Consider the following 27,779-nt stretch of genomic DNA (forward strand, 5'->3'; position numbering starts at 1 on the left):
TTTAAGTTTCGCAAAATGACGTATGGAAATGTGAATTTGCATAAAGATGTGCGGTCTAACGATGAGTTTTTAGAGAAAATACTTGCAGCAAAACAAAGAACTGTTTGAAAAATCCTGTTAATTATAATATTGAAGCGAAATGAAACGGCCAGGAGTACAATGATCCCGAAAATCGGCATCAGACGGTATCCGAAGGCTTGCTCGAGCGATCGCGAACTATTGTTGAGTGCATCTCGAAGGGAAATTGCACCGCCTCGCCTCGGTTCGAGGAAAGGCGGAGGAGGCTCGGCTTCAGAGGCTCATCTCTCATCTCTCGCCATTGCTCTCTTAATTTCACGCCGGCGAACGCACTCGAGGGAGGTGGATTTACGGCCGGTTTTGTGGCATTCTTTCATTCTCCCGGAGCAAAGTAAGGCGGGCGGGCAACGCGGATTGGTTTCTCATTGTCGAGGCGACCGTCCTGCGCGGTACTTAACAAGCGTTCCCATTGCGTACGCGCGTAAACGCGTTCGGAGATCCTCTCGCCGCGCCGTGGCATACTGGGTCGAGCTATGTCCCATATTATTTCTTTTTTGCTCGCCTGCCGAAGCGAGAATCGCCACCGTCACCATGAATTTTCATCGGTTCGCGATGCATGAGAGTCCGTTGCGCAAGGAAACGGAATCCTCGCGAGGAATCGCGCGGAGTCGCCTCAGAAACTGGAACTTTTATTATTTATGCCGGCTCGGTCTTTCGGAACTCGATTCTTTAACAATAGAACTGCCAATCCAGTCGAAATGATCGATTTCTGATCTTTTCATGATTCATCATGATTCTGCGGGACATTTTTTTATGGACTTTTTTATTCGAGCATATATTGTTGTGGATTAAATATAATTCAGTGGTAAATTATATATATTTTTATATACATTTTAAACTATATAAATATATATATATATATATTTTTTTTTAATATAAATATATATTTTATAAACGTTTTTATTGTTTTAAATTTCATCCAGCCATATTTGTTATAACAATAAATGCATAAAATGCACAGAAATCATACGGGTTTTATTATTATCTTTACCATTGGGGTTTCTTTTATATATTTTTAAACCCATTTTATCCAGATCGGAGTTAGCAAATAATGAAAAATATCGGTCACAAAATTAGGTTTTGCCATCAGCTGTTCGAAGACAGTCCCTGGAATTTTAATTATACAATCCACTTAATTTTGTTGCGAGTGCAATAATCGTTTCATGTACCGAAGTTCCGCGTGGTAAATTGCAAGGAATGTGAACAACATTTCGAAAACGATCGTTCCGCAATAATTATTTTCGATAGAAGAATTATCTGAAATATTTCACAGCGATCTTGATTTAATCTGAAAGCAAATCGAGGACAAGCATCAGCACGTAAGATCGGCAGGATAATTTCAGCCGGCACATTTTCCATCGAATCAGCGTTATCGAATCGTAATTCTTGATGCAGCGATCGTAAAATCTACGTTCTTAATGCATCTCCTCGGGCCTAGTAAAATTTTATAGATTTTGTAACGCGAATAAATATATGCATACGCTTCTGAAACGTATTGGTCCTTAACGAATTACGGATAATGATCCTCGAGCAACACGATACCGCAATTTACATTCGGTCCCATATAAAACGAGGCTATTAAGCTGCGGCATAGGTTAATTTATCCTACGCGGGCTCTTGCATCTGATATCGGTTTTATTGCATCAGGCATTGAAACCGCATTACGTTACATCATGATGCACCGTCGAGGGAAATCGCGAGGCGTTTTGTGTACGTAGTTATTAAACGAGAGGCGCAGATAGTGGCCGGCCACGATAACAGCTTCGATTAACCTTTGAGACGATTACTCGACGAGATCTCCAACAGATCTAACATATTTATTTTCATACATCGCTGAATGGCTACTTGTTTTAATTCTCTATTAGAAAAGTTATGCTTCCTTATTATACCTTTATTATATTATTCTCACTCTTATTGCCATGATTTTCTACTAGGTTTATCGCTGCCGATTTTTAGGATCTTTTTATACAGATTACTCCTCTTAAAGTCAAAGCATCGTCTAGTCATTTAACAAATCTTTTTCGTTTATTTTACTTATTTTGAAGATTTTCTTTTATGTAGATCGTTTTTAGTTATATGAAAAAAAATAGTCAAATTATTTAATGAATAACTTGATGTATTTGATTCCTATTCTTTAAAAAAGAATTATATGAGAAGATAGACTAGTTATTTCAAGAATCTTGTGATTTATATTTATATCGTTGTATTTATTATATATTATATTTATATATATTTATTATATACGTTATATCTATTATTATATATTATTATATATTTATTATATTTATATTTTCGTACATCTTTCATTGAATTCATTCCTAGCTATTCAAGATACAAATTATTTATTCGCAAGATTTTTCTACTTCGGATCTGCAACGACTAAAAAGTTCGCTGACTGCAAATCAATTAAAATAGTATTTTAACGAGCTGCAGAATAATCTTCCGAAACGTTTTAAACAGCAATCCGTTTCAATTAAGATTGAATAAAACGGCGGAAAAGTTGGAAAATTCATGCTGTCGCGTTTTGTTACGAGTACGTCGTGGGGATCCCCGGTGGAAGTTGTTGAAAAGCGAAGAGCACGGGACCGGAAGGGTTTGTTGTTCCCGGGAGGAGAAGAAAGGCTCGCGATACGATCGCGTATCCCGGTAATTAGTAATTGTAATTGTAATGGTCGTGGATAAACAGAAAATTATTAGTCGACGATGTGCAGCGCTGCGAAAACCGACGGTCTACGGTTTGTTCCACGCTATCTCGAATTACCGGGGCGGCCTTAATTCGAGATCTCGTTTAAATTAGCGATGCTCGAGCCTCGTGACTGCTGTTCTCTACGCCCACGCACGATGATTCGCCGGTTTCAGGGAGGATTCGTTTAGTCACACATTCTCGAGCCGCGGAAGAACCGTTCGATTCACTGTTTCGATCTTCAACGATCGGTGTAACCCACAAATTACTGCCTCGCTGTTCATCTGGATAAACTGTAGGTCGTTACCGCACTGCGGTTTTTTATGCAAAATAAAAATTGCCTGCTTCTGTAGCAAACAACAGGAGTCATTTTGGAGTTTATTTCTCTGTTTAATCATTTTAATAGAACGAAAGTAACATATTCACACTTTTCTGTTCTTTTAAACTGTTCTAATGTCTCGAATTGCAGCTATCCATTTTTGCCATAGATTCATTAAATAATTTATTTACTTTGCCATAAATGCACTTGTGCCAAAATCGAGAAATAATTAATTAAAAAAATAATTAATAGGTTAAAGAGAGCCAAGAAATATGAACGGACACAGAAATATGGGCCACGGAATTATGTGCGCAGCCTCTGAAAGAACGCAGAATTAGAGCTAAGAACAGCTCTTTTTGTTTCATTAAAAGCGTCATTAAATTACTAATTCTTGTCGCGCAAGAAGTTATTTCTAAAGACAGAAATGTCTGAAAAATCGAAATATATTTTTAGCGTATTCGATGAAAATTAGAGTATTTAACACTGGACAATACCAAACCAGTCAAAATGATTAATTTTTAATTTTTTTTCACGATTCCTGATATTATGAAAATGTTCCTACGAGAAGTTTTTAGACAAACCTAAACAAACGAGACAACCTTTTTATTCCAGCATTATTACATATTGTAATAAAAATCGCACGAAATTGAAGTAAATCCAATCTCGTCATTATTATAAAACAATATACAATAGTCGCATTTTGGATTCGACAGTCCTAGTGTCGACGACAGCATACGCGAAGCAAAAATTGGCTGAAAGGCACGTAGATTGGGACATCTCTATCCCGGCGTAATGTTAAATTGCGCTGTTTGCTCATAATTCCCGATCCCGCAGCAAGCTGCCACGACTATAGCGATCGGCAAAAACGGTCACGGGGGTTGGCAGAAGGGTTGTAGACGTCCGGTATAGTGGGTTATACGTGTTTGGCGGCGGAAACACCGGCATGATAGGTCGCTTAACCCGACCCGGGTCCTGCTACTAGTTGTTTTCTCGTGTCCGGCTCTTCTTTTTGGCTGTGCTCGCAACCCCCTCCGACCCTCTCGTCGCTCTCCAAGCAGCCCCTCTTCATCGGGGGATGAGCCTGATCGAAGCGAGCCACGGTCGGCGACATCGACGCGACGGGATTGTCCGCGTGGCTGCCGGTTTTCTGGCCGCTTAAGAAACGACGTGTTTGCCGGCCGTCGAACGGTGCCCATAACCTGTCCGACTGCTTGCCACCGATCACGACAGATATACGAGAACCCACCACCGTCAACGGCACGCACCACCGTCGAGGGAGAATTGACGACGGTGACACCGACGCCACCCCGACGCAGGAAAAACCCGGGGCCCCGATCGATGGATCCGTCAAACCGATTTCGAGCCGGGATTATTTATGGGGATCTCCGCCATCGATTCTGACGGCTTGTCTTTTTGGGTTCAGCTGGCCCGCGCAGAAAAAAAACTCGGAGAAAAAGCGGCAGAAGAGTTCACCGCGATACGAGAGAACCGCGATTGAACCTGGTCCTCGCGACGTTCGGGTCCTCTATTGTCCGAATACGTTTCACGTGTAGCCGGCTTATAACACGGTTCGCACTCGAAATTAGTTTAGTACAGTAATTTCTCCCTAATTGGCGCTTAGATTGCGCACGAAAATGGATAATACGGGAAGAGGAGATGCGGTTATTCGAGTCTTGCGGCTCGTTTTTATAGTTGTTGACAATCGGTAGCTATAAAAACGAGCTGCGAGGCTCGAATAATCGTATCTCCTCTTCTCAAATTTTCTATTTTGGTGCGCAATCTGAGCGCGAATTAGAGAGAAATTACTGTATATCGTTTTAGGACTGCGGTATTCCCGTTTCACGCGATTTATTGCAACTTACGCATTTGCACGCGTGAAAGTGAGCCTACCGCCGTGCACAATGCTTGCGGTTTTTCAACTGTTTTTCGAATATAAAAACATATAGATGCTGTTGAAATTATTATGGAATATGATGCAGCAATTTTCGCAAAGGATTAATCGATATCCACAAAAATTTGAGAATGACATACGAGATAAACGTTCGAAGATTTAAATGTACATCAAGGTGAAACTTCAGAGATCATTCGCTTCTTTTGGACACTGTGAAACTGGTTCGATTTCTTTCTGTGTGGAAGACTTATTCTGTTTTCAATCGTATGATTTGTTCAATTTGTACAACTTGTCGACTAATGATGAAGAGCAAAAATAGACTAATAAACCCACAGTAATTGCTTCGAAAAAAATTTACTGTGAGGTAACTAATTACTGTGCCATTTCTTCATCTTCAAGCACAATTATATTTATCTTATAAGACATGTCATATTTGTTTATCCAAATCCAATTAATTATTTATTCCTCAGAACACAGTAATCGGCTCCAGAACTTTTTCTTTCCTTCTCCAACGATTCAAAGGACGAAAGAAACCTTGGGATTTGCTTTTAAGTCCTCGATAAATGTCACTTAAATTGCTAAACTTCTGTTTAGCATCGAAAACTCTTGAAGACTGCTTACAGGTCACAGTAACTGGCTCCTCTGCCCTGAAGCAGTTTGAGCAGTGCGTGGCTTATTTATCGGAGCAGAGTCCTCCGCAGGGTTTCCACCGAAATCGGACGTTCCGCGTAAGGGTTAACGGAGAGACAGTGCCCCGCCAGGTGCCTTATTAGCCGAAGGAACCCTATAAATCGCTGTTGCTTCTTCCAGAATCGAAAACGTGAGCCGGTGTGATCATCGACGCGATCCTTGATCCCCGATGATCGCGCAGCGGTCGCCGGTGTCGAAAGAAACCGGGGCAGTTTCCACGTACCGATCGAGAGGCTCGACCCGCGGACCGATCCCGACCGGCCGATCAATATTCAACGTGCATGTTAATGGACAATTAATAGCGGCCGCGGACCGGGACTTCTCCGGTTCGCATACGCGGCGTGCCGCGAGGCAAGCTCGGTTTTTCGAAAGGGGTTTTGTAATCGACGGTGTCCACCGGCGCGCACCGGGCTCCCTGCGCACTCTCATTCGTATGCGGCCGACGTGGCCGCGAAGGAGCTTATAAGTAACACAGTAATGACACAGCCTGTCATGGCGCGGAACAGTTTTCTCGGCTCCCATTGTCGTTAAGAGGCCGGCCAGGGCTGATTTATCGGCGCCGCCAGGGAAATTCCGCGCGGATCTCGCGCCGGATGCCTTTTCCAACGTGTATCTGCCTACGTGCATTAACATCGTTTTTTCAACGAGACACCGGCGCTCTCTTTCCCTTCGGATCACGGTGACAGCGGTGCTCATTCAGTCGCGGTCTACGTTCGATCGCCGAGGACAGCCGAAACGACGCCGTCCACGATTTCGACCGCTCGACGTTTCGACGGCCGTCGTCGCGTACACATCACTTCGCAGAAATCGCGACTGCAGAAATCGATTCGTCGTGGTTTCTTCGAAAGTGTATCGTACTTGCGTTGTTAACGAAATTTGTCCAATTTATATCATTGATCCTCCGTTGTTGCACTTTCTACGCGAAGCGGGTGCGTCATACAATATTTAAACAACTGTCGCTCAAAAACTAGCAATTCTATTGAGATCCAAAAATTTCAGACTATAATTTGAACGTTCTAGAACATCGTTTCCTTCATTAGACCTCGATATCTCACTTCCAAGTGTATTCAATTAATTGTTAATTTCATTTCTTTTTTCAAAAGAAATATCTGACATTTGGTCGCAGTGTGATAGCATGAAGTATATCACAATTGCGCTATTAAAAAAGAATGATTTAAAATTTAATTTTTTTTAAATTGATTCACACGCTAATCCATTATAATTTCTTAATTTAATCAAGATTCGCCGGAGGTAAGAATGTCAAAGCGTTGAGATTAATTAATAAGTACAGCGGATCTTTTATCGTACGAAATAAGATAAACAACTTCGCTCGTGTATAAACACCGTACGATTTTCTTTTCTACCAATTAAATTGTTATAGATTTCAAGATCAAAGTCTCCTCTTCGCAATCAGCTAAGAAAACATGATGTATCACGTTTTAATACCGTTTTATCGCACTTTGAATGGAAAGTGTACTGCTCTGGCATCAGAAATGAGCTTTATCTATGAAGATAGTTGATCCGGTAAAAACGTAGCCGACTATCATGCACTGTGCACGCACATATGATGCATCGATAAGAATATGATTGATATTCTAACTGCTCTATTTCTTTTCAAGCGAATCCAGGGATAAGGTGCTAACGCAGCAACGTGGATCGGATTTTTCGAAATCGCCGTATCGATGAAATGAAGACGAGCATTAGAAACATTCGATTGAAACGACGGTATATTTTGTATTCTTACGAGAAGTCACAAGTGCTCGAATATCAGTAATTGTCAGACGAGATACAGCAAGTCCCTTCATCGCAAATATAAGAATTACGAATCCAATCGTACAATAGAACCAATCATTCGATAGAATCTTCATTTTAAAAGTCAATCTAACACTCGAAATATTGAGTTCGTTCAGAATGGCAAAATTTAATTTTGTTACATAAATTACAAAAATTAATTTCTCGAGCATAAATTCAATTAAATTAATTTCTCTTCGAGTATTATTAATTTTTCATCGTCAATACAACCACAAATGTAAAATAGATCGCTCTGACAGCTTTTTCCAGTCCTATTATTACAACAACAAAAAATTAGCTCCGTGATCATTACATTGATAAAAAGGCTATGCAAACTCTCAACTTTGCCTCTCAGCGAAGCAAAGGCTAAGAAATATAGACTGAAAAATAAAACCAAGCGAAATGAAAGCGTGCAGGTAAAAACGATCGAAAACCCTGCGATTCGACAACGGTGTTAATGCAAATAGAATAGCTGGCAGTGGCGAAGAGAGCAAAGATAAAGCCGGGGGAACGGTTTTCCTCGGAGAGACGGGCAGGAAAGTATAAATATTCCCGACAAATGATCGTTCCAGATATAAAGGCAGATAATCGGCGGCGATAAGGACGCGTGCCTACAAAACTGTCCGAAGTGTGAGACCGAGAAACGATACGACGTCCAATTAAAACCGTTGCGGTGCCTTTTCCTGCACGCCGCGGCAGCCCCTCGCCACGAAAATCGGCGCCCGACGGCGCGCGTTTCTTCTGTTTCCACAGAAAAATCGCGCATCTGGCATCGTTAATTAATCACGAGTATTTATCGCTCAGTCTTTTCTGCTCATCCGCCAGGCTTAACCCGCAACGGTAGGCAATTAGCGAAATTATTGCATGAAAAAGAGGTGAAAAATATAAATATCCGTATGTACGGCCGCGCACAAAACTCTCAGACCACCTACGCTGCGACGCAACCAGACCATGAATGTTTTCCGTGCGAAGAATGGAAGAAATTAACTGGCCTTCGTATAATATTTTAATAATCGCGCATTTAGAGCCGCCTCGGGAATGTGGAGCCGCGCGATCCTCGATGCAGCGCGTTCGTCGTTTGCATTTACTATTATTGCTTCAAAGTTTGTTCGGTGAAAACGGGTCTGGAAATGTTTCGCGTGCCCGGGACGCGAAAGTGGAGGCTTGGCTCGTTAAAATATGCCGTGTTAGAGCGTTTCAAGATTTATTCAACGCGAAGTTATATGGCAGCTCAAATTTTAGAGATTTTTCGGTCGTTGTTCACGGTTCGTTTGATCTTGCGAAACGGCTTCGACGCGGACATTTCTTCATTTTTCCCGGTTTTTCCGACAGATAATTACACGTCGATGCCGATCCGAGACTTCTGCACGGCACTGAATTCGATCTCGGTGCACGCGCGATTTTTTTTTCGCCGTGTTCGCGAACAGTGTGGCGCGTCGTCTCGCTGAGAGCACGCCAGACATCGACCGATCGTATCCACGCGATAATTAGCTGATTAGCGGATGATTCGTGCATTTTATACAGTTTCCCGATTAAACGGGCCCCGTTCCGTGTTTACGTCGGGCTCCACCTACGCGTCTTTGTTCCTCCCCCCCCCCCCCAGAAACTGATTAGCATTTTATCTGGCGGCGGTTAATTAACACGTAACGTCCATATCTGGGTGACGTAATTATTTGTCAAGATTTTAAAAATTAATTTTTCTGCTGATATATTGAGTGGAACGACGCCGCATAAAATTCGCGGAATGCGACAGAGTTCAGGGAGCAATTAGGGGAATGCGGATGCGCATGCAGATTTCTGTGAGGAGATTCCGAAAAGATGCAATTAAACGGGAATTAGTTGCGTCGCCCCCAAAATAAATGTACAATTTTGATCAAATATACAATTTACTCGATTTTGATGATATATACGATTTACTCGATTTTAGTAAAATATACAATTTACTCGATTTTAATAAAATATACAGTTATCTGATTTTATTATTTTACCCGATATACAGTTACTTAATTTTAATAAAATATACAGTTTAATTGACTTTAAAAAAATATGGAATTTACTCCATTTGAATAAAATATATACAATTTTCTCGATTTTAATAAAATATACAATTTCCTTGATTTTGATAAAATATACGATTTCCTTGATTTTAATGAAACATGCAATTCGCTCGATTTCAATAAAATACTTTACTCGATTTCAATAAAACGAGTGCACTGAATTTTGAAAAATCTCGATTACAGACTGCATGCACTTCTAACAGCTTCGAGTATCTCAAGCTGAATAGTAATTTTAAATCTGCTGGAATTATGGAGGGAATAATTTTTCGTTTGGTTTCTATGCCCTGCAATTAATGCAGATCATTTTCAATTAATTACGAGATTAAATAAAATGCTCGAACTTTTGCATTTAATCTCGACGATCTGATAACAGTTCTCTGTAAATAGCATTCGCATGCATTAAACGATTTAGTCGGGGCTCCGAAACAGATATAAATATACAAACGGGACGCAATAGTGTAACTTTTCTAATCAGTCGTAATAATCCCGAGAAGAATTTAATTAGTAATAGAGTCTACGGTCCGTGGATGATATGTTGGGTCTGGGTTAAGATATAACCTCGCATAGTTGTTTTCTTCAGTACCATTCTGACGTGTGTCTGGTATTTGTTATTGAATTTATGGAGCATAGAAGTATGTCAGATCGTATTTACTGTCTGACTCTCGATCGTATCTTCCCGCGGAATGAGGACGCATCTGAAAACGTATATCCAAGTATAATAATGCAAATGCATGTTATTCAGTCCGTTCGCGAATGAGAATAAATATCGTGGAAATGTGTTGTGCGAACAGTGATATTAATTCATAAATGAGCGAACTCTTGGATGCAATAATGGCAAATTATGGCTGGATTGCATTTTTATGCAGATCACAAGTGCTTATTCTTTCTTCATCATTTTAACGAGTTGAAAATTAATGTTCTTTAATTATTTGAATTCGTCAGCATTTAAGCAATCTCCCAACATACGTTTAATCATCATTGCATAGAAGAAACTAATTAAAATCATTCTCGACTTAACGGAATGAATATTACTACTCAAAATAGAGAATATTAATTCTATTCTATTATAATTCTATTTAGGTAATTCTATTCAGGTAAATCTATTCAGATATGTGATAAGTCTTATTGGATGGTAACGTATTTTAATCGAAGATAAATAGATCAGGAGTTTTACAACAAACATTTATCAATTTCTGCGTTGGAAGAACTAATTAAAATTATTCTCTGATCTTGCAAAGTGAAAATAGTTTTTAGAAATAGAATATGAACAAAGAAACCGGAGTGTTCTCGTTGACGCTAACCTTTCTAAATTCTTGGATAAAAATATGAATAAAAATTGTCAGTGCACAAGAATCGAATCGATGTTAAAATGGAAACCAAAATGGCCGCCGGCGTGGCCATTTGTGGCCGTGTCTGGGAGCCGTTTCCACCGGAGGCGCGCCAAGAATTTCAGTAGAAACTGCGCGTCACCGATCAGACACGAGTACTTTGATCTCCTACGCGACTTTCGGCTTCTGCAGACGCGTGGGAAGCTGCCTGAAATTTCTCGAGCTGTATGCAAATAATATTCCGTATTCCTCGGAAGCGGCTCATCAAGTATTAAATAATTAACGAAAACTTAATTAGCGAAACCGCGATTCCCAAGACGAAGTAGAAACTTCGATCATCTCCGACGAATCGGTGATCTTCGGACTCCCGTAACTCCGTGGAAAAAATTCGCAGAATATTCTATCTATGCTCATTTTAAACCACGAAGTTTCTACTTTAACGTCCCTGTACGTAGCTCTATTATAAAAATCGTTCCTCGTTATAACACAGCCAAATCTATAACCCGGACTCAACACAGAATCATAAAACACTTTTTCCGAAATTTTGCACATTTAAACGGCTCTATCGAGTTCAAACAATTTTTCTTCGGATTGGTTGTAAAGCGATCTTATAGAGGAAGGTTTCGCCTTTTAAGTGACATCTTAAAAGTTGATCTGCGATTTTTTTTAACAGTTTTATTGTACTTTAATGGAAGAAGGTACAATAGGGTACGAGTAAAAAACAACTTTGGTTTCTCACTTCGTTTTGTGACAAAGCAGAATTTTTTAGGGTAAGATAAGGTAGAGCGTATCAAAGTAGAGATTTCGATCTACAAAATGAGCCTAAGTGCAATGCCGAACGATTTTTCTACAGAAAATGTGACATGTTCAAAGATTGACGACTTTCTCGGTCAGATCAGTGATCGTTTAATTCAATGATTCTTTGATTCAGTACAATGAATGTATTATTACGAATTTAATCGCACAGTAAAACATGTCGTCTATGTTAATTCTTGTTAACTCGGCGCTTTACAATTTATCTTCATTTTTTACTTTATCACTTCCATGCCAATAATAACGGAATAAATATTGCTTGCTAATAACGTTTACGCAAGTTTTAACAAGAACAACAGATCGACTTTTAAAATAACGAATAAACTGTAAATTTTTTTTATCTTCCCATGTGATAGAGAATTTGGCAAATAAACTTCTTTTTGAAATACTAGTTACCCACGAAAATAGCATTTCAAATATTATTCCAGCTGCGTTAATATCCACATGTATTGCATACTATTTGAAAAGAAGTTTACTTGCAAAATTCCGTATTACACGAGAAGATAAAAATATCGACAGCCTATTCACCATCGCGAAAATCGATTTTCCCGAGGCCCGGCGAACGGTTCAGCGAAAAGCTGACAGCAGCCAGGACGTTCCGATGAAAACGTCCGTCTGGGAAACAGCTGTTCGCATCGGGCTAATTGAAATCCAAATGGCGGCGGCCAAGCCCCTCTCGTTCCCAGTCGGTTTTTCCGCCTGTCCCGTCCCGGTTTGCGAAAGAAGTCGGCGGAATCGCGTCGTCGATCGGCGCAAATAAATCCGCGACACACAGCGTGGTCCCCGTTGATGCATGATTTCATGGAATCGTCGTGGAACGGGGCGCGGGGAACACCGGGGGCCAGCCAGCGCAGCCGCGTGTGGGAAACTCGCCGGATGCATTATGTATTTATTGCTTTACTTACTTAGTTGGGAATTACTTTTGCCAGCGTAATGACTTTCAGGCAGCCCGCTATCTTAGGAATGCAATAGGCCTGATTTATCGCTCGGCCGGTGTTTTTCTCGGGCCAGTTTGTCGTTATCGCTGTACCTGTCCTGCCTCGTCCAGCGAGACGTCCGAGACGCTCCGGCTGTCTCGTGACCTCGAAACGATCGATCAGAGACGATCCAGGGACGATCCAACGACTTTTCCTGCTTTTCCTTCGATCTGACTTCCCCGACGTTCTCCTATCGATTTTAATTTTTTTTTTTCGAGATCCATAGAACGTCCGATGCGTTTTTTTAGTTTCTTCGTTTCCTTCGGTTGCGTTTCGAATTTTAATATTAATTGCTGATTGTGCGCAATGCAAAGATGTTCGCTGATCTGAAGATCTGGCCTTTTCGTCTAATATCTTATCGATTCGAAATAATTGAGGTGGGCATCAAATTTGTTCATATCGAAGGACGGATTGCGATGAAAATCGTGCAGCATCTAGCTAATTAATCTCGACACTTTTCAGTGTTTCAGGCGAGCCTTTTTCTTGATGGAAGCACAGACTCTGATAACTATCGCGCAACATCTGTCTAATCAATCTTGTCATAGTCTGTGTTCTAATCAAATTTAAGACTCGTCTCAAATAATTTATGAAACTCTTGTAATTTAAGCAATTAAGCTCCGTAAAGCGGTGTATACTTGGTGGAATAATATTCTGAAGAAATTTTTTTACTTACCGTGAAATTAACACGCAAGAGGAAGTGAAGACAGCATGGTGCAACTTCGAAAATATTTGCGCACACATACAGAGAGAGAGAGAGAGAGAGAGAGAGAGAGAGAGAGAGAGAGAGAGAGAGAGAGAGAGAGAGAGATACGAAGCAGACTAATCATTAAAATTATACATACTTTTGTCGAGTAATCGAGTGAACTTTGAAATAAATGAAAAACATTTCTTAAATCAATTTCGAACGATGTTGTTGAACATCGCAAATATGTATAAAAATTTCGGAAATGGATCTATGAAAATCGGAAAAATTGATGTGTGAAAAATTACAAAGGTGGATACGTAAAAATTGCAAAAACGTGTGAAGTATAAAACAACGGATAAAAATTATTATCGAAGGAGAAACATTTCTACGCGGCTTCCGGTTCTTGCAATTTAGGCATAACGAACAGTTTCTGCGATGAATGCACGTACGTATGATTTTCGTTGGTAATTTGATTAATTACCGCAACGTCTAATCACACAATCAATTTTGTAAAAGCCTCGGAACACTTTCGAGCGAAGACTTTCGAACCGTTACGTTTACGATTCTTACGAAAGCACAGGCAAATTAAATCAGATTACAATGCAAAACTCGCCAAATGACCGAAGTAAAAGTGAGCATAAAGTGTGGTCTAAGCAAGCAAACCTCGAGTGAATGTCTCGTGTGAAGGGTTTCCAAGATGCGCCAGCGATGAACGATTCATTTCTGGAACACATAATCGCGATAATCACGGACGTAACCTAGAAACGTCTGCCGGAGGATACGTGGACGCTCACCGGAAACCATCGCGCGGCCATTTTATCCGTGGACTACCCAAGACGTTCCTGAATTACTACTTAATAGGAGTTTTCATTCGCTCGGCCTGTAATCAATAGGATGCTTGCGTGAATGCGTTGGAAAATAAACTGAAACGCGATTCAGTTACAACCAAAAACATCCAAGCTCACCGGAAATCAGTCATCTTGGCCAGCAACAAAAATCCATAAAATCCTCTGTCACTTCGAATTATATGCAATTATCTGCAGTGATTAGACGGTGGTTCTTTATGCAGTTTCTTACTTTTGCGGCTAGCTGTTTTTAAATTATATTCGGACAACGTTGGTTTCTGTTGGTTAGCAAATTCATTATAGCACTCTGAACTGAAATTGCTGTTAATTTTTAACGATGCAAGTATCATTTTGTATTATAAAGTTTACACTTGCCATAAATGCATAAACGTGCACAATATATTCTAAAATGCTGTGGATTTCTGGTGACGTTATTGCTGTCTTGCAATTAAAAAATTTCCACTCGCCAAAAATGCACAAAAATGCAACGTTCAGTTAAGGATGCTGCTAATCTTGTATGATACAATTACTATCTTGCATTAAAAAAATTTCACTTGTCACAAGTGCATAAAAATGCGTAATAATATATTTTAAAATGCTGTGAAATTCTGGCGACGTTATTGCTGCCTTGTGATGAAAATATTTCGTCTCACCATAAATGCACGAAAACGCAACGTTTAGTTGAAGATGCTGTTAATCTTGTATAATATAATCACTGTCTTGCATTGAAAAATTTGCACTTATCATAAGTGCATAAAAATGCATAATATATTAAAAAATTCCATGAATTTCTGGTTTCATTATTGCTATCTTGTATTAAAAAATTTTCTCTCACCATAAATACAATTATTCAGTTAAAGATGCTGCTAATTTTTGATAACGTAACTGCCGTATTGCATTAAAAAATGTTCACTTGTCGCCAGAACACAGAAATGCACAGTATTTTTGAAAACGCTATGAATTTCGCAAACGCTGTCTAGCGTAAAAAAAGTCTGCACCCGCCAGAAATGCATAAAGATGCAGAATTCGGCGATGATGTTCCAATTCGAATGGGATCGCGCGATGAGACGATGGACAGAGTAAACGAACCCGGCTCGCCAGCGCCAGGTAAATTTGATTATGTATCTAGTGATCAGTAAATTCAGGATCGCCGGATCGGCGGTGGGGGAGATCGCGTGTAAATCACGTTGTATCCCTTAATTACGGAGTTGTTACAGAGAGGCGGCGTCTGGAGATACTTTATTGCCCCGTAAAAGTTACAACGAGACATAACTATGCTCGGAAATTAAGGAAGCTTAAGCTAATACAAGTAATTAGCGTGGAGTGACGTGGCGAGATTTCGTTCTACTAATCAGACCGATGCGAGAGATACATATTGCGACCGGGGCCGAAACTGCGCAGCGATCGCTCGTCTGTAAACTCATAAATAATTATCTCAATATTCGTGAAACGATCTACCAGACGAGAGCGAGCTAATTAATTAGAATAACGCCGGCGAACGACTTGACGGCGAGACTCTCCCGGTTGCAACACCGGCTACCGAATCTTCCTCGGCTTGTTTGGTCGCGATCGTTACATTCGCCCAGCGGGGTTAAATGAAAACGTTGTGCCAAAATCACACAGAACTTTTGGTAGCAATTTTTTTACGTCAAATTTGAAATGTGCTGTAGAACGAGGGAAAAATAGAGATAATTCTAATAAATAAGCGCGATATAAGAGATAAATAAGCGCGAACATTTTTCAGCCTTGAAAATTTATGTCAAACTGGAAGTATTGCAACAAAAATTGTGATTATATTTATACAATCATTTCCCGGAGATTTTGACGCGCCCATTTCAAATCCGATCGCAAAATTGATCTACCATTTATGGAACTTTTTCATTCGGCCCCGATGTATTACATCGTTTACGCGATTTTGATCATTATTATCGTGTTACTGATTTTTCTACATCTTCGTTTTCACGGGTTGTTTGCAATTTGAAAATATATTTCGTGGCGCGAACAAGTTGTTCAAGAGAAAACTCTTTCGTTCTGTCGATTTTTATACGAAATTTTTTCGCGCGAGTCTTGGCAAACAGAAATTACATAAATATGAATTTTTTTATATTCCTCTTTCGTTTCGTAGATTGTCGAATAAAATCTCAAGAAACAACAATTAGAAAAAACTGGATTTCTGTTTTAATAATTACGGTAAGTCGAAAACGGCGCATCGTGAAATTCTTGCAATGTCACACTTTCGCCTGCTCAAATTCGCCGTAAATTAACAAAATCTGCAGTCTAGCGATAATGGTAATGAGAAAGATTCTTTTGCAATGAATCTTGATCAACACTTCTGGATATAGTTAACCGACCGACGAACGCCGATATAATTTTTGTTCACTCTTTATTCATAAAATATCGTTCTAACGATGGAGTGTCTGGATCATTTAAAATTAACACTGCATGATAAATGGTGTCTCGAAATTACGCTGTGTTACAAATTCATGCAATTATTTCTAGTTAATTAAGCTTGTTCGCTTAACAAGCGTATCAGCATGTTCGTCGTAGTTACAAACCGATCCGAAACGTTCAACAAATGGCCTAGTCGCCTTAACAATGATTAATGACATTTCTCCGCCGGCTTGCATACCTAACTTCCTCTAGATTTCTTCGCTTCATAAAAAATTCATGGGCCAGAACCATCAAATTTTATCCATTTTATAAACCTGAATAATCGCTGATCAATATACGACTTCGTTTAAACAAAACCAAATAGGAATTCGACTCTTTGCTATTCAAAATATTCCCGAACCCAACCATAAGCACGAAGTGCAATCAATCCAGCACTTTTTTGTTTTTTCTTTTCTCGTTGATCGAGCCTCGATCATGTTTCGCGGTTGATTTCACACGGTTTCGTCGCGAAGACGGCCATCTTCGACGACAGCATGAAGCATCGGCAGCCAAACTGCGCCGATTTCGTTGGAGATCGAGAAAACGAGGTGCAGATAATAGGAATAAAGAGTCGAAACAACGGGTGCGACGAGGTACGTTTCTATCGCTGCCTTCGCGTTCCTCTCTAATCAGGTCGCCTAATTATTACGTATTCGTTCGTTTATCTATTTATTTATCATAAACGGGATCATGTTCCATTAGCGCACGTACCGTATAAAAACAACAATTAAAACGCGATACATACATAGTACATACGTTTAAATGGACCGAGCTACGATTAGTTGTATTAAGCTGTTCCATTTAATTTTTAATTACGATTACATTAAACCTGTTATTTCTTTAGTCGCATCGATAGTTAGACGTTCCTGCATTCAGAACAAATATCGTGCTTGTACAATGTCCGCAACAATGTGTCGGTGAAAAGCCCAGATATCCGCGAGCCCCCCCTCTAAGTGGAAACTCGGCTTTCAATCAGCGGCGATCTCATTAAAGACTGATTACACGATTATACCATTAGCGCACAATTTATCTTCATTTGCCAGGTGTCCGGCCGCTTATGAACGGTGGCGTACACGGGCTGCGAGAAACCCATAAGCTGCGTCCCGATCAGATTAGGTCTCGATCGCCGCGCAGCGAGCTATAAAAACCCCGCTAAAATCCCGGTTGCAGCGGCCGCGCGCGCGGCCGATGTTTATTATTTCGTCGTAAAATACGGGCCGCCGGACTAATTGCATAATTGATTACATAAAGGCGTTTCGACCGGGCCGCGCCGCGGCCGTAATATCGTTACGTAAAAAGGCAACGCGTTGTTCGGCTTTCGTTGTTCCGTTGCGTTAATGCCCTTCCAGCATTTCTCGCGGAACCGTGCGAAATTATCTAATATCCTGCGCATTACAATGTCCGGCGAGATCGCGGCGGCCGATCCCGACGGAAAAACGGGCGAGCCTCGACCGGGAACGCGGATCGCTTTTATTAATTATTCACGCCGCCGCGAGGCTTACTACTCGTTTGGGATTCCCCGCTCCGTACATTGTTAGCCGGCGCGAACTGGCAATCGCGTTCATCAGATTAGAACCGGGAATGATAAGCCCGGGGATGATAGGCCCGATCCGCGAGCTGCCGAATGATTTACAATGGGACAAACCGGTGCCGACTTCCTGAATGCTTTCCCTAATTTATCTTGCACTTTACACCCACTTGTTACGAAAATCGTCGGCGGAGACGGCGGATTTATGCGTTTCTGGCTAGAGTGAATGGAATTGTTGAATACCATTTGAGAATTTTCTTGGGGCTGTCTCGTCTAATGTATGAATGATGGAATTCGCGCTGAACATTTGCCAGATCTTCCCAAGATCGTACGTGTATTCTAAAAGTTTTATAACAGAGAATTGCATTTTTTTAGTAATTCCGACATTTAGCAAATAATTGAATGAACTAGGGTGAATATTTCGAGCTGGAAATATTCTGTTAAACGTTCAGGATCTATTGAAGATAATTGAATAAAATAGAACGAACGTCGCGAGCTAGAAATTTTATTAAATATTCAAAGTGTATTGAAAATAATTGAATAAACTAGAATGGATATCGAATGTTCGAATTGATGTATTAAAAATAATTGAATGAACTAAAATGAATATTTCGAGTTAGAAATATTCTGTTAAATATATAAAACGTATTCAAAGTAATTGAATAAACTAGAACGCATATCACAAGCTAGAAATTTGATTGAACGTTCGAATTGATGAATTAAAAATAACAGAATTAACTGAAATGAATATTTCAAGCTAGAATTTATATTAAATGTATAAAACGTATTAAAAATAATTGGATAAACTAGACTGGACGTCACAAGCTAGAGATTTGATTGAACGTTCGAATCGATGTATTAAAAATAATTGCATGAACTAAAATGAATATTTCAAGCCAGAAATATTCTGTTAAATGTATAAAATGTATTAAAAATAATTGAATAAACTAGAACAGACGTCACAAGCTAGAAATTTGATTGAACGTTCGAATTAATGAATTCAAAATAACAGAATGAACTGAAATGAATATTTCAAGCTAGAATTTCTATTAAATGTATAAAACGTATTAAAAATAATTGGATAAACTAGAACGAACATCACAAGCTAGAAATTTGTTTGGACGTCCGAATTGCTTAAAAATAATTGAATGAACTAGAATGAATGAATGAATTCAAAATAATTGAATAAGCTGGAACGGACATCGCAAGCTAGAAATTTGATCGGACGTTCAAATTTCTCCATTCGAACTAATTCAATGAACAAGAACGAATGATTCCGAGATAAAGATCGAATTTAAATTTCGTTTCAACTAGCATTCACCGCTAATTAAGCTCGAACGAATGTTTCAAGGTGAAGATCAAGACGGAGGTTCTCGACGAGATCGAGAATTTCTCAGCGGACGATGAACTACACGTCGAGATCGATGGAAACAGGAAGCAGAGGTTCGAAGGGAGGAAAATTGGGAGCAGAACAGGGAGCGCGCAGACGAAACCGGAAGCAGCCATGCCGGATGAATACGTCGACTTTGAGGAGTACATCGCGGCCTTGACGAGCGGGAAACGGCTGCTCTGCAGTGTCTGTAGAATCGACTTTCCGGACGAGGCGGACTTCAAGACACACATGGTCGGCCATAGCCGGGGGAAACTGTTCCAGTGTGGCTACTGTCGGAAACAGTTTTCACGGTGGGTGGGTCAAAACTCCTTTGGCTGTGCAGTTGTTTATTTAACGAATAGTCGCTTCTGTATTGGAACAATTCTCTTCTGAAAATTTTACACGATATCTACGATTATTTTTTACTTAGTAAGTTGTTTATTGGATCCAGCTCGTGATGATGATTGTTGTTTTAAGGTTGACAACCTTGAAGGACCATATGCAGTTGCATGATGAGTTCAAGACGTTTCCTTGCAGTCAGTGCAATTTTCGATTTCAGGTATGTTTATAGGCTCATTGCAGTTGCTTGAAAATTATTGAATAATTCTTCTAGTTGCATGTAAATTATAGAAACAGTGAATTATTGCTGCAGTTGCATATAAATTATAGAACTAGTGAATCATTGTTGCAGTTGCATATAAATTATAGAACTAGTGAATCGTTATTGCAGTTGCATATAAATTATGTAACTCATGAATCATTGTTGCGGTTTCATATAAAAAGCTAGAGGTAAGAAGTCATTGCTGCAGTTGCATATAAAAAGATAGAAGTAGTCATTGCTGCAGTTGCACATAAATCATAGAACTAGTGAATCATTGTTGCAGTTGCATACAAAAAGATAGAAGTAAGAAATCATTGCTGCAGTTGCACATAAATTATAGTATTAGTGAATCACTGCTGCAGTTGCACATAAATCATAGAACTACTGAATCAGTCCTGCAGTTGCATATAAATTATAAAACTAGCGAATCATTGTTGCGGTTGCATAGAAATTTTACGAAATTCGGTGATTCTGTCTTGCATACAAATTGCAACAGGTTCCCACTGCTGCAGAAATATTGCAGAATAATATTAACCATTCCTGCAACTGTGCACAAATTGCATCGTAACGTGCCACACCCAAATCACAGCAAACGATTGACGCACCGCAAAAATTGCAGAACAAAAACGACCTGAAGATCCACAAATCGGAATTGCACTCCGAGCGCAGACCGTTCGAATGCACCGTCTGCAAGAAGAAGCTGTTGCACCGGCAATCTCTTCGCGATCACAAGCTGATGCACACGAACGTGAAACCGTACGAGTGCTCAATCTGCAAGAAAAGCTTCCTACGTCTCAGCAGCCTAAGGGCTCACAAGATCGTTCACACCGCTGATCTGCCCTTCAAGTGCGACCTATGCTCCGCGAAGTTCAAACGTTCTTCGGTCCTGAAAACTCACAAACTGACGCACACAGGCGAGAGAAGGTTCGAGTGCGACATCTGCAAGCGTCGTTTCCACCTGAAAGGTGCTCTTAAGCATCATATCCTCTCCCATTACGGTGAGTTTTCTTTTTATTCGTCAAGTTCCACGCGGTTTCCACCGATGACGCGTTATTGCGCCCGGCGAAGCGACTCGTAAAACCATAAGTACGTATTCTTTTCGTTAGGCGTTTGGCTTCCTCTGAGTGAAAAACAGAGATGTTGAAAATATGTGACCTCTGTAGACGCCTTAATTTAATTGATATATTCTTGTTGCATTAATGAAACCAACAAGTGACAAAGTATTAAAAATATGTAACAGATATTATTGCTGTTTAAAAATCACGATACTGTCGCTGCTTAAATGTAACTCCTTGAGACCATCAGGTCACAAAATATTAAATATATACTTCTCGTGCCTCGAATATTGAATAAAAATTATTCGAATCTCATACTTGCACAATAATGTCAAAAAGTCACATTTGAGTCGGTTTTGATAACGTTTTATATTACAACATGTATACTCGACGTTTAAAACGTAATAACTTTGTGAAAAAAAATCGTAGAGCGAATTATCTTACCTCGTTTCAAAGAGGAGACTTCGAGCTTCAAATCTACCGTAGTTTGAATCACGAAAAAAATGCATTGTAGTTTGTAGAATGATTTGAATTTCGAAAGTATCTAGAATTAAAGGATTTAGAAAATATAAAATGTCTTCATTTTTTCCCGCTCGCCACGTGACTCACAAAATTTATGTTCTAAAAATGAATTCAGGTGTGTGAAAGCTAAGAATTCACGCTTTTAAATCAGCTTAGGTAGATTGCCATATGATTTTTTTTGGTCGAAGTTATAGTAATTTGAATGTGGACAATAACTTTCTGAAAGTTTGTATGCTGATGCAGTTTATGATGATTATTGTTAATTAATGGTGTGTCTATTGTTTATAAATTGTAGGTGTGAGACCGTACAAGTGCGAGGACTGCGGCAAGTGTTACAGGAGATCATGGGGCCTGAAGTTGCACATGTACCGGCACACAGGTGTGAAACGGTTCGAGTGCGACCTCTGCAAATCGCGATTCAGCGTGAAAACGAAACTGGCGAAGCACATATACGGTCACATCGGCGAGAAACCGTACAAATGCGGCTGCTGTGGTCGTCAATACGGCGAACGGTACCAGCTCAAAGCGCATAAATGCGTCGCTGCCGTTCAGAACTCCTCGAAAATGAGGATCGAGCAGCGGCTGATTGACTTGCCTCCGCAGATCGTATTCTTCCGACCGAAATCAACGATCGTCCCGAAAGTTATCAATCCTGTCGTTGGTACCTGAATCATGCGCTTTTGAAGAGCAAACATAATGAACGTAGAAAGAAACTATTCAAAGTGCGGTTTAACTATTGGTTCAAATACGAAAAATATTATTATTTTAATTTTAATTGGGCGCAACTGATTAATGATGCTGTGAACGATCTTGTACACTTACAGTTAATAAGTAGAATTAATAACCCTAAATTTTAGACTGTGGCACATTGTTTGCAACCCGTTACATGCAAATACAGAAACATTTAACGAACTTGAAAATATTGTTACATTGTTTGCAGCTCATTGTAATTGATAAGGAAAATCTAACAAATATGGACATGTAAATAGAGGAACATTTAAAGAATTTAAGGATGCTGTTGCATTGTTCGCAGCACATTACAATTGTTAAGGAAAATCTACCAAATGTAGACATGTAAATAGAGGAACATTTAAAGAATTTAAGGATGCTGTTGCATCCTTAGCTCATTGCAATCCCTAAGAAACGTTTAACAAATACAGACATTTCTCGGTGAAAATAAAAGGACAGGACATCGACGAGAACCAATACAGCTGCCTTCTCGCTCGTCTCAGTGTCTGAATCATTTAAAAGTCTCAGTCCTTTAATCGTCATAAAGATCTCAGCGTTTCAAATATCGAGAAGGTCCCTAGAGTGGCAACAATCTTGCAAAAACGCACCGAGACCGTAGCGAAACGAGGGTCGAAACTGTTGTTTTAGCGCGGGATGGTTTCCCTCCGTCGCGGCTTTTGCTCTCCCATATAAATTCGAGCCGGTATTGAGACATAAAAATCATAGATAAGCGTGGCGCGCGGTTGTTGCCGTATCTTGGCTCCTCCGTTGGCTCGCAGCTCGGCCGGCCTTCGGCTTCGCAGCTCTATTAATTAGAGAATCAAGCATCATGGTGTTACACGGCTGCCAATTAACCCCTTCGCGGAATTCGCGCCGCGCCGTGGCGGCTGAAAGCTACTTAAATGGCAATAATGCCTCACTCGCGAACACACGTAGGCCCCGTAATGTATATTCCACGGTTTGTTTATGGGCTACCGGAAGCCCCGTTCGTAAATTTGCGGTGCTACCACACGATGTTTACCAGATCCTTCATTTCCATCGAGCAGCTCGCTATACTTCGTAAACCGTGGTTGTTGAAAAGATGGACGCCGAGTTCGGTTGTTTTAGCAAGTTCCTCACTGTAATTAGTCGTCGTTACTCGAGGTCCGATTTCCATACGGTAGCCTCGAAAAATCTCAGCGGAGGCATACGATCGTTCATCGACTAGAAAATTGCTCGCAGTAAAGCCTGGGCAAAGGTGCCATCCACTTTCTGTATCATTTTGTGTAATAAAATACACTGCTCGAAAGAATTATAGCGTAGACAAATTTTGGATAAAAAAGATTGGCCACCTTCGACCGACGAGAACTCCGCGAAACATCATCGTAAGGTGATCACTTTTCTTTCAAATTAAAGGTTAAAATCTCTACTTTAAGACAGCGTTCCTGGATTTTGAGTATGACGCACCCTCTTGCCCGCACACTCACTTAAAGTAACCCTTTAATTATAAGGCCATATTTGTCATATTAAAAATTTGCCAAGTTTGACGCAATGTACAGACTTTTGTACAATTTTTTCCGGAGATACAATTTAAAGCTGATCGAAATTTGATCCTTCCCCTTTAATCTGAACAAAAAGGAACTCGGTTACGATTTTTTTTCACAAAATTACAGAAGCTTAAAGCAACCATTGCATTTTTGCCATGTCCCACCGGCATTGGCATATGAATTCGATGTTCAAAGTGCAATGGCTTTTAGGACAGAAATCGTAGAGCGAATTGTTTTACCTCATTTCAAAGAGGAGACTTCGAACTTCAAATCCAGAGTAGTGTCGCGAGAAAAAAGAAACTCGTCCACCAATTACAATAAAATGAAGCATCGTTTCATTGCAGGCCATTCCGCAACCTCTCCGATCTAAACGCTATCGGCTCCGATTTCGCTAGATCCCGACGAACCCGCTGCCTGTGGATCACGTTCACCAGTAATGGCAACTCATCTATTCGAAATTGTAGACTTTTCCCGGCCTCGTCCGTGTTTGCATGTCGGCGGATCTTAATAAGAACTCGGCCTTAATAAGTACCTAGCCGTGGAACAAAAGCCCGATTAATTCCGACCTGGTCCGACTCGATTCGGATCGGCCTCCGACGCGCGGCCTAGCTTAGGTTCGTCATCAGAGCTCCTCACATAATCATAGTGGTTGTTCGCGTATCGCTGGAACGTGATCCGCGCGCTTGATTACCGAACAATCCGGACCATTTCGTTTGCTGGCGGACCTTTGGAAGCAGTGCTTCACCCCCGAAGAAACTATACCGGTTGGAACTCCGGTGTCAGTCATCTTAATGATCTTGCCTAATGAATGGCTGTAATCGGAATTAATGTCCGAGATTTTAGGGAATGTCGAAATTGATGGTCGTTGATTGATGTAACTGCTGTAAATGATCTTGCATAGGCAAGAAGTGGAAGATATTGAGAAACAGTAATGAAATTCGAGGCTGTGCTGCATTGTTTGCAACCCATTACAATTATTTTAATAATTGCCTTCAAAAATATCGACATGCTAATAGAGAGACAATTAAAGAGCTTAAAAATACTGTTACATTGTTCGCACCTCGTTAAAATCATGAAGGAGAGTTCAACAAATATAGTAAATTCTCCCTAATTGGCGCTCAAATTGTACACAAAAATGGACAATTTTGGAAGAGGAGATACGATTATTATAATATTAATGTCTATACAGACATTTCTGAGTCAAAATAAAATAAAGCAACATCGACGAGAACCAATATGGCTGCCATCTCACAATGTTTCAATCATTCGAAGGTCTCAGAGTCCTAAAGACTGAATCGCTTTAAGCTCTCATTCCTTATTTATTTAAAGAATCTCAGTGATTCGGTTGTTTAAAAGTCTCAAAGCTTCGACCATTCAAAGGTCTCAGTCTTCTAATCGTGTGTCAAATGAAACACGAAACACTGTCAATCCTTTAATCGCGCGTCGACCAAAAGCTAAACGTGCGAATCCTTTAATCGCGCGTCAAACAGCAATCATCTTCTCAGCTCGCCAGCCCGTGGCTCGACGATTACCAAAACACACCTTAATCTCTTCATCTGGATTTAATTGAACCATAAGCGACGCGCCATTTTCGTCGTGGCTTTTTCCCGTTAAACCTGTCCGGATACCTGTCCACCTGGAATTCTTTTCAAGGGTACATTATATAATTTGCTTTTGATAATACGCGAACCGGTCGTCGCCGGTCGGCCTCTCTCAACTGTGCATCTCGAGCACGTGGGCCACGGTTCTGTCGCCGCACGTGAGAATGGTACTTTAAGGTGCGTGGACACAGCGGGGGCTCGCGTACGGTAATCCGAGAAGAACCGCCCTTTATCTGATTGCATCTGTGATTCGCGAGCCTCCGGGTGGAACCCTTTGACCATGCCGACACACGCATGTCGCCTCGCGGCCACGTTTTTCCGTCTCTATTCACGAATTCGCCGTGCGTCCCGGGCCCCTACCGTGTAAAGAAATTCCGGCCCCCCTCGGGCCCCCGTATTGGCCATCGACTCCTTGAACTATTAAGGCCCGGCTGCTCTAGGAGATCTTTAAATTCCATCGAATTTCCGGGTCGATTTAAGGTACCATTTCGTTTAAATAGTATCTTCCTAAACGCTGAATCTATAAAATGTATTAAAGTGACAGACGTGTGTTGTTGTTTTATTAGAATAATAAAACTGGGCTTGTTTATATATTCTGCCGCGTTTAGCATAATGTATGGTTCAACCGAGAAATTCATTCAATTATTTTCTCTCGAAGAGACGACATGATCTTTTGTTAATCAATGATTCTGTATCACAAATCGGTAGAGGATGATTTAAAGATTCCTGGATATTTTGAGCAGTTTGAAAATATATTTTTTATTCTAAATCAAAGGACCTAGACGTTTCACTGTCCAAAGGGAGGACAACTATGAAACTATGTTGACAGAGCATTTTTATAAATGTAGAAGATTGCAGATTTTTATCTTTCTTGCACCGTTACAAAATAATTTTTAAGTAGCATTTGTCAAGCCTCATTTATGTGGAAATTGTTAAAATATATGTTATGTGGAAATGTTAAAATATAAATAAACAGGAATTTGTCTAAAAATGGAAAAGATTGCATTAGAAGGTATCATCATTGCAAATATTTGCTAAAATGAATAAACAATTGTCACTCAAGAATGTATGCACTGTATAATGACTCAGAGAGCCTCCAAAAATTAAACGAAAAATTATCAGTCGACCTATAGATGAAGAAATTTGTATCAAAACTATAAATCGTCCTAACTAATCTACCGAGTGTAGTACAATAATTTTGGCACCGAATTGTCGCTCAGAAAATACCCCCAAAAACGTACCAATTAAAGCAAAAATCGTCGAACTATCTAAAAATGTAAGAAACTAGCACCAAACCGTATTTTCAAGGCAAAATCAGGTAAACCAAAAACTTCGGCGTCGTAATAATTTTGCGCTAGATTCGTCGCTAGAAAACATGAAGTAACCAGTGTGTGGGTCGCAGCGAGTCCGCCAGAAACGAAACAAACAATCCGCGAGCGAACAAGACGTTACGGTACCATTTCCGCGTGAGCGTGTTGTCTAACGCGTTCGACCATTATGCGGCCATAATCAGAAGCGTCTGACAAGTCACTAGACATTATGAAACAGGGAAAAGACAGCAAGAGAGAGCGAGAGAGAGAAATGAGGGTGTCAGAAGGAAGATAATTAGGCAAACAGCAAGGCAAACGCGGATTAGCAGCGAGTGTGTAGTCGGCGCGACTGGCAATTAGGAATCCGGTCGCGGCGAAATAGTATCGGCGCCGGTATCTGCGAGTCAGCCGATTAGCATAGACCGGCGAATAGAGCAGCCGTGGTGGGTGGGGAGTAATTAAACCAGCCGCGATCCTTATCGACATAATTAGGAGTTGGCGTGACGCTGCATAAGATCGCGGGTAACGCGCCGCGCCGCGCCGACCGGACTGTCGGATCGTAGATCCCGCGATCAGGACATAATTGGACGAGAAATATGACTACGGTGAAACCCGGCGCGATGCTATTCAAATCGGACGATCGCGAAACCGGGTCAATATTCGATCATACGGAATTCTCCCTTCCAAATCCTACGAATGTTAATTAACGCGCGATTACGCGCTGTGGTTCTTCATTGCTGTCGATCTCTTCCAATGATCGCGATGAGCAATTTAAAGGAAATTTTATGCTTCAATTTATAGTGTAATTTGGACACTGTTCTTCATTTAATTCTTCAGTGGAAAATCATTTGTACATTGTTCTTCATTCTTAAATATTTATTGGAAAAGTCATTTGTATATTGTTCTCTGTTTTAAGTCTTCAATGGATAAATCAGTTTTATATTGTTC

The 27,779-nt window shown here is 40.4% G+C and overlaps 1 protein-coding gene across 5 annotated transcripts in view; it reads left to right on the forward strand.

Moving 5' to 3' along the window:
* Positions 1 to 25,155, forward strand: part of LOC117220624 (uncharacterized) — a 42,608-nt gene extending 17,453 nt beyond the window's left edge. For 4 of the 5 annotated variants that reach the window (XM_076518791.1, XM_076518790.1, XM_076518789.1 and 1 more), the window contains 4 exons: positions 19,467 to 19,798; positions 19,965 to 20,046; positions 20,708 to 21,086; positions 21,961 to 22,763. In XM_076518791.1, coding sequence (XP_076374906.1) covers positions 19,620 to 19,798; positions 19,965 to 20,046; positions 20,708 to 21,086; positions 21,961 to 22,334 — 1,014 coding nt within the window. In that variant the 5' untranslated portion in view covers positions 19,467 to 19,619 and the 3' untranslated portion in view covers positions 22,335 to 22,763. Of the gene's footprint in view, positions 1 to 15,010; positions 17,181 to 19,466; positions 19,799 to 19,964; positions 20,047 to 20,707; positions 21,087 to 21,960 lie in introns of those variants that run through there. The other variant, XM_033470796.2, reaches the window with a different exon arrangement.
* Positions 25,156 to 27,779: the final 2,624 nt, after the last annotated feature.

Source organism: Megalopta genalis, chromosome 2 (genome assembly GCF_051020955.1).
Source record: "Megalopta genalis isolate 19385.01 chromosome 2, iyMegGena1_principal, whole genome shotgun sequence".
Taxonomy (NCBI): Eukaryota; Metazoa; Arthropoda; class Insecta; order Hymenoptera; family Halictidae; genus Megalopta; species Megalopta genalis.